At 40.1% G+C, this 6,568-nt stretch overlaps 1 protein-coding gene across 2 annotated transcripts; it reads right to left on the bottom strand.

Annotated features, from left to right (window-relative positions):
- Positions 1–273: 273 nt before the first annotated feature.
- Positions 274–6,183, bottom strand: tnip2 (TNFAIP3 interacting protein 2). Of its 2 annotated transcripts, none has more exons than XM_053622109.1 (6): positions 4,154–6,183; positions 3,207–3,488; positions 2,717–2,806; positions 2,366–2,614; positions 1,761–1,877; positions 274–1,558 (listed from the first exon to the last, which is right to left on the bottom strand). In XM_053622109.1, the coding sequence occupies exons 1-6, from the start codon at positions 4,454–4,456 to the stop codon at positions 1,313–1,315; spliced, it is 1,287 nt and encodes a 428-aa protein (XP_053478084.1). In that variant the 5' UTR covers positions 4,457–6,183; the 3' UTR covers positions 274–1,312. The 2 variants fall into 2 exon arrangements, with proteins under 2 accessions (XP_053478084.1, XP_053478085.1); XM_053622110.1 differs by having other exon boundaries at positions 1,368–1,558; positions 1,757–1,877; positions 4,154–6,176.
- Positions 6,184–6,568: the final 385 nt, after the last annotated feature.

Raw genomic sequence — 6,568 nt, forward strand, 5'->3', positions numbered from 1 at the left:
TAATAATAAGCTCAAATAAAATGAGCTTTTTGCACTTGGTAGAGAAATCAGTTCAAAATTGTTTGTTGATTCAACAAGCCAGAAGAAAAAAACAAAGAAGGCTTTAATTATACATAGAAAACATATAAATATTAATTATATAATTAAGCATCCCATATAAAAAAAAAATAAAAAAAATTAAAAAAAGGAATATATATATATATATATATATATATATATATATATATATATATATATATATATATATATATATATATATCTCAGTTAGGGATATGTCAATACATTTGCAGTAAGATGGCAGTACATGTGTAAGAAATAAAACACTTGGGTGCGTGCTGTTATAGGAAAATAATCAATAACATGATGGTGTGATGAGGTCCAGTTTCTGACCCCACCATGAAGCTGATTACTTTCCAATAACGTTAGAGTGGTTTATTCCTTTTATACCACAGCAATTTTCCCACTCAACTTATTAACGAACTCCATTTATTTATTTTCTTATTTTTCAATCCGTTTATATTTGCGTTTTCATTTTGCGGAACGTCCGTGAAACGAGTTCTTGTTAACGCTTACGTTATAGCAGCGAACCTTCACCAGATTAGCTTTTTTTTTTCGCCTCTCGCTTGCGGATAATAAGTCGAACGTACGCAGCTTGCGATGATGAAGAGATCGAGCTCGACGTCCTCTGACTATTGCGAAGATCTGACGCTCGAGACTCTTTGGATAAATGTTCGAGTAACTATTCCTCGTGCGTGTTTATGACGTGAGAACTTTGTTACGATAACATCTCAGAGCGAGCACGTTAATATAAACCTGTGATTTGCCTCGCAGTCAGAACTACTGTCAGAGCTGCTGTTATATAAATTTAGTCAGCACCTTTCGACCAATCAGAATGGAGAATTGAGTAGTGCTGTGGTGTGTGTATAAGTGTGTGTGTGTATGTGTGTATATATATATATATATATATATATATTTGGACCCCATGACTGATGATTCCATGAATCAGGAATGACCCATTTTAAGTCAGAGGTCAGTTTCTCTGAGCGTTCCTGTTTCAATTCCTGTTCCAGGGTTGTAATAAATCCCTAAAATGGCTGATTTAATAAAAATAAAATTAAAAAAAGTTCCAGTCTGAGGATTTATTCCCATCCGGACGTGAAGGTCGTACAACTTGGCTTTAACTCTGTTCAAGCAACAAGAAAAAAAAAGGTCTGTTGTCCGTTTTCTCTCGCTCCATATTTGTACCTTTGACACGTCTTCCAGACATTTCTGTAGTGCATCTTGTCTCGTGTGAGTGTGAAATGTGCGGAGTTCAGAGTCGGGCGCACTCCTCCCAGTGGTTCAGGTACTCGTCCGTGTGTTTTTCATCGTACATGGTGAGGCATCGCGGGCACTGCAGCTCGGATGCGCCAGACGCTGCGAGCTGAGCGTTCGGCCGCCGGGCGCTCGAGTCCGGCGGGCTGTTCCGCAATAGCGGCTCGACCGTTTCGGTCTGCTTACGGCTTACTTTCTTTAAGCTGGGGAGGATCCGCCGTGTCGGAGTGGCTTCTCTGGAATTCTGGGTAATAAACGGATAAAAACATCTGTAAGTGCACATACGGGAAATACATGCAGACATGTAGTGTAATAACGTACTAATGACCTTAATAATCAGACTGCCAGATGATTAGACTCGCAAAAATGAATATATAAATAAATGCTTAGATTATCTTAATGGTATGTTACAGTGTTTGCAGTAGGTTCGATGCTGACTGACTTGCCTGCGCTCGGATTTGCAGCTGCAGACGCCCCACTTCGTCCTGCAGGTCCAGGATTTTGCTCTGAGCCCGTTCCCTGTCCGCTCTCTCCGACTTAAAGTCTTCGACGTAAGCCAGGACCTGGAGAAGGACAGTGAGATGTAGCGTTTCAGCTCCGTAATCAAATCAAACCGGTTGTAAATATCAGCTCTGAAGGAACAGTCTCTGATGGCGGTTATCACTCAGGTGGGAAATTAAAGTGTTTGAGAAGCTGAGGTGTTTTACAACATGCTGTAATAAATGAAATATAACCAAAGTACTGATTTTCTCCAAAACATCCTGTATGAGTACCGACTTGAATTCGTATATTCTATATTTACTGTATATAATTTTATATATATATATACAGGTTATACTAACGAGGTCTCAACGATCCTCTGAATAGGGCTGATGGTGACGAGCCCCAAGCAACAAAAACTGTTTATGATCATATCACCCAGTCCTATGCCACTGTTAGGCCGCTGAGCACGACCTCTGACCCTCAAAAGCGCAGACGATTTGGATTACATGGAATGAACCGAGGATAAAAACGTAACGCAGTGCTTTAGAGAACATGTTTTGCTAATGACCTGCTGTTCAAGCATCTGTATGCGCTCGTTGTTTCTCTGTACGCGATCGTCTCGCTCTCGGCTCAGCCTGTCGCACTCCAGCATCTTCTCCTCCAGGAGTCCGTTGAGACGGTTGATCTCCTGCTGGTACAGAGTCACGGTTCCTGCCGACGTCCCACCGCTGGACTCCTTCAGCTTCTGACACAAGCTCCTGACGTACTCCTCCCTGCTCAGGTCATATTTCTGCCACTTTGAGTTCAGGTTTTCCACCTGGGGCAGGAATGGAGGCAGAGCAAGGTTTTAGAGGAATGAAGGGAAGAGACACTTCAAAGCACAGACTTTGAAACGTTAAAGGTAGAGTTACGCTCTTACGTATGCCACTCTGTTTTTCAGCTGCTGGTTCTCATCCTGTAACTTATCGATGATGCCGTTCAGTCGAGCCAACTCGGAGCACTGGGTCACCTGGTGAGAAGGGAAGAAAGGATTTAAATGATTATGTTGCAAAAAAAAAAAAAAGGAGCATCATGAGAGTGTAATATTTAATAATATTTCATATTAATTCTGTAAAAAAAAAAAAAAAAAGATTTCCAATATAAAGGATATATTTTTGGAAATCGAGGCTAAACATGCCTTTGTGTGCTTGAGGATGCACCTGACAGGTGTGGTTGAATATACAGTAAGTAACTAAGCTAATAAATAAATACCTTTCATTTCTTATTTAATAATTGAAATATGACCGTTTATTCCACGTCCATCAATCCATTCAGAAATGATTCTGAACAGTTTTACTATTTAATAAATAATCAAATTCGAAGTTGGGTTAAAACGAGCCCATGCACAATTCCCCACCTCCCATACGCACCTCATTGACCTGGGTGTTCCGCTCCGCAATGGCCGGCAGTTTCTTCTGCTTCTCCAGCTTCCCCAGTAGCTCCTCACACACTCGCACCGTGGCTCCCAGCTGCCCTCTGAGCTGCTCTGCCTCGTCAGCCAAAGAGTTGCACAGGACATCCCGGGTGGCCTGCTCCCGGTCACGTGCTGCCAGGCTGGCTCGCAGGTGCTGGATCTCGCGCTCCTTCTCGTGCTCGGGCCACTCCAGCATCTGCTCCTTCTCCCTCAGCTTCTGCTGCAGGCTCTGGATCTCCTGTAGGAAGTAGAAGAATGCAGACTACATTACCCACAGTGCTTAGAGCTTAGTGCCGGAGGTTCAGCTGAGAGTCCTGTCGAGGAAGGACTAATAACAGGACAAAAAATACAATTATGGCACGATCTCAACAAGAAGTACCGGCTCCGTTAAGCAGTTGGGTTACTAATCAGAAGGTTGCAAGTTCAAATCCCAGCACTTGTTGCCACTTTTAAGTCTTTCACCAAGACCCTTTAACCCTCAACTTCCCAGATTGAAGATCCTTGTTTTGGATAAAATCGTCAGGTGAATGAGCAAATATAAACGCACTCTTACATAGAGATATAGATATAGATATATCTTTAAACTGAGACGTATACAGAATAAAGCTTTAATGCTACATCCTTTAGGTCTAATTATGAACCTTTAAAACATTTTTCCGTGGCAAAATATACATCATAATGGTACCGAGCATGTACCCTTGATGATTCCACACACTGACAAGGAAAAGTTGGGTAACTATTTGTGAGGCTGTATGATAATGGTGTATGATAATGGTGTATGATATCCTGTGTGTCACTTTTATGAAAGAAAGAAGGGATAGTCATGTTCTAGATGGATGGATTTAAGATGAATTAGTGTATTAAATTCATACAAAAACAAAAATACAAAGTAGTGATACTCACTCTTTTGCAGGATTCCAGTTTCTGGGCTGAGTCCACTTCAGCCTCTTTAAGCTTCTGGTTGAGTTTGATGTTCTCTCTACACAAGGTCTCCACTAGAGACTTGGATGGTCCAACCACACAAGGTTCTTCTCCCTCAACTCTCACACACGTCCTCTCATATTTAACCAACCTGGCTTTTAATTCAGCTATAATTCCGTCTCGGGTTAATATCTGTGTGCCTAAATTGGCAATCTCCTGCTGAGTTTCGTGATAGAAAGTGTTCAAAGTGGCGTAACTCCGCAATTTCGTAACGTCGTCGTCCATCTTTAAACGTCCGCGTTTTTTTTTTCTTTCCTCTTTTTCTTTTTGTTTTGTTTTTTTAAAAAAAGAAGAGTCTGTTTTCAGGGTTTGTCTTTACTTTACTCCATGAATGTGTGATATTTCTCCTCAGGTCGGTGTCGACGGGCTCATGGCTGTGTTAGAAGAAGCTGAGAAGGTCAGAGTTTTTTGACGCTGGAAATGGTGATTGCCGTGCGGGGATTTCCTGAGGGACTTCCCCCTGCGCCATCACACCAACTCCGCGTCGACTTTACTCGAACAGCGGAGGACATTTTTACACATGACAGCTCGGTTTTTTACGCTGGTGAATCTACATGTCTTCCGCTAATTGTCGAGTCAGACATCTGGACTTTACTTTAGAGTGTTTTACAGACACGAGTTCCTGTTCCCTGTTCGAGACGGGTTACTCCACAGAGGAGACTTTTACAGTTATGCCGCGGCTGTGTTGTGTTCTGGCCATGAAGTGTAAAATGGAGAGATTTGGATTTAAGGAAAGCTCCTGTTGAACTAGTCTGTAGTTTACTGGCATTTTAACCCGTTAATGTCAGTGTAATCATATTAAACAGTGAAGCTGAAAAGGCAGGCAGTCGTCCTTCTCTTGCCTCAAAACCTATTACTAACAAGAGTATTATTTCATCACAGAGATTCCTGAGGTAAACAAACAGCCATTTAAAGCCCCAGTGGGTGTGCCGCCAAATTTAGTCTATCTATCTATCTATCTATCTATCTATGGGTGTGCTACCAAATTTATTCTATCTATCTATCTATCTATCTATCTATCTATGGGTGTAATACCAAATTTATTCTATCTATCTATCTATCTATCTATCTAGCTATCTATCTATCTATGGGTGTAATACCAAATTTATTCTATCTATCTATCTATCTATCTATCTATCTATCTATCTATCTATCTATCTATGGGTATGCTACCAAATTTATTCTATCTATCTATCTATCTATCTATGGGTGTGCTACCAAATTTATTCTATCTATCCATCTATCCATCTATCTATCCATCTATCCGTCTATCTATCTATGGGTGTGCTACCAAATTTATTCTATCTATCTATCTATCTATCTATCTATCTATCTATGGGTTCACTACCAATTGTATCTATCTATCTATCTATCTATCTATCTATGGGTGCACTACCAATTTTATTTTATCTGTCTGTCTGTCTGTCTATCTATGGGTGTGATACCAATTTTATCTATCCATCCATCCATCCATCCATATATATATTACAATTTACTAGCTAGTTCCTCTTTTTAAAAGAATCGTCCAGTCTGGTAGTTTAATAGATTTTGTTCATTTCAGTTCACTCATATTAAACAGTGATGTTTCATAAAAACAAAACAAAACAAAAAAAAATATCATATACCTCAAAACCTGACACTGTAAATTTTTTCTACCCTGCAAACCAGTCTTTTAAAATCATGTGATATCCAGCCCTTGAATAAGTAGGTCGTCTTCTACTGGCCGCAAAACCTGACACTAACAGCTTTGGGTTTTTTTGTTTTTCTCACAGAGATTCATGAGGTACAAAAACAGATATTTAACCAACAGTGTGTGACATTATATTACTATCAATTTTATTATAACAGTAAAAATCCATCCATCCATCCATCTATCTAAGGGCTCTGTGCAGGCTACAATTTGCTATCTATCTGAGCTACACTTTGCTAGCTAGTTCTGCCATTCAAACCTCTAGTCTAGTAGTTTCATAGTTTAAAAAAATTAATTCTTTCAGTTTACTCATATTAAACAGTGATCATTGATATTGACTTTTAACAAGTCACTTGTCTTCAACTAGGCTCAAAGATTTTCTTTAAAGAGGAAAAAAACACGACATAGTTCCCCAACCCTGGTGCTGGTACCCCCTGTCCTGTGACAGTGTTTTCCATGTTACAACACACCTGATGAAATTCATTAGCTAATTATCAGCACTTACTGAGTCAGTACGGGTGTGTGAAGGGAAAACATGAAAATGTGCAAGACATGGGGTTCTCCAGGACCAGGGCTGGGAACATGTCTGAGTTGTACTGCCACCAGTTTACTTATATCTGTAAAAAGTATTCATAGCTGTAAAAGAG

The sequence above is a fragment of the Ictalurus furcatus genome, chromosome 3 (genome assembly GCF_023375685.1).
Source record: "Ictalurus furcatus strain D&B chromosome 3, Billie_1.0, whole genome shotgun sequence".
Classification (NCBI taxonomy): Eukaryota; Metazoa; Chordata; class Actinopteri; order Siluriformes; family Ictaluridae; genus Ictalurus; species Ictalurus furcatus.

Coding starts and splice junctions, on each gene's coding strand:
- tnip2 (XM_053622109.1), bottom strand. CDS start 4,456: ATGGACGACGACGTTACGAAATTGCGGAGTTACGCCACTTTGAACACT. Junction 1,878..2,365: donor TACAGATGCTTGAACAGCAG/GTCATTAGCAAA, acceptor GTCCTTCTCCAG/GTCCTGGCTTACGTCGAAGA. Junction 1,559..1,760: donor AGCTGCAAATCCGAGCGCAG/GCAAGTCAGTCA, acceptor TTTATTACCCAG/AATTCCAGAGAAGCCACTCC.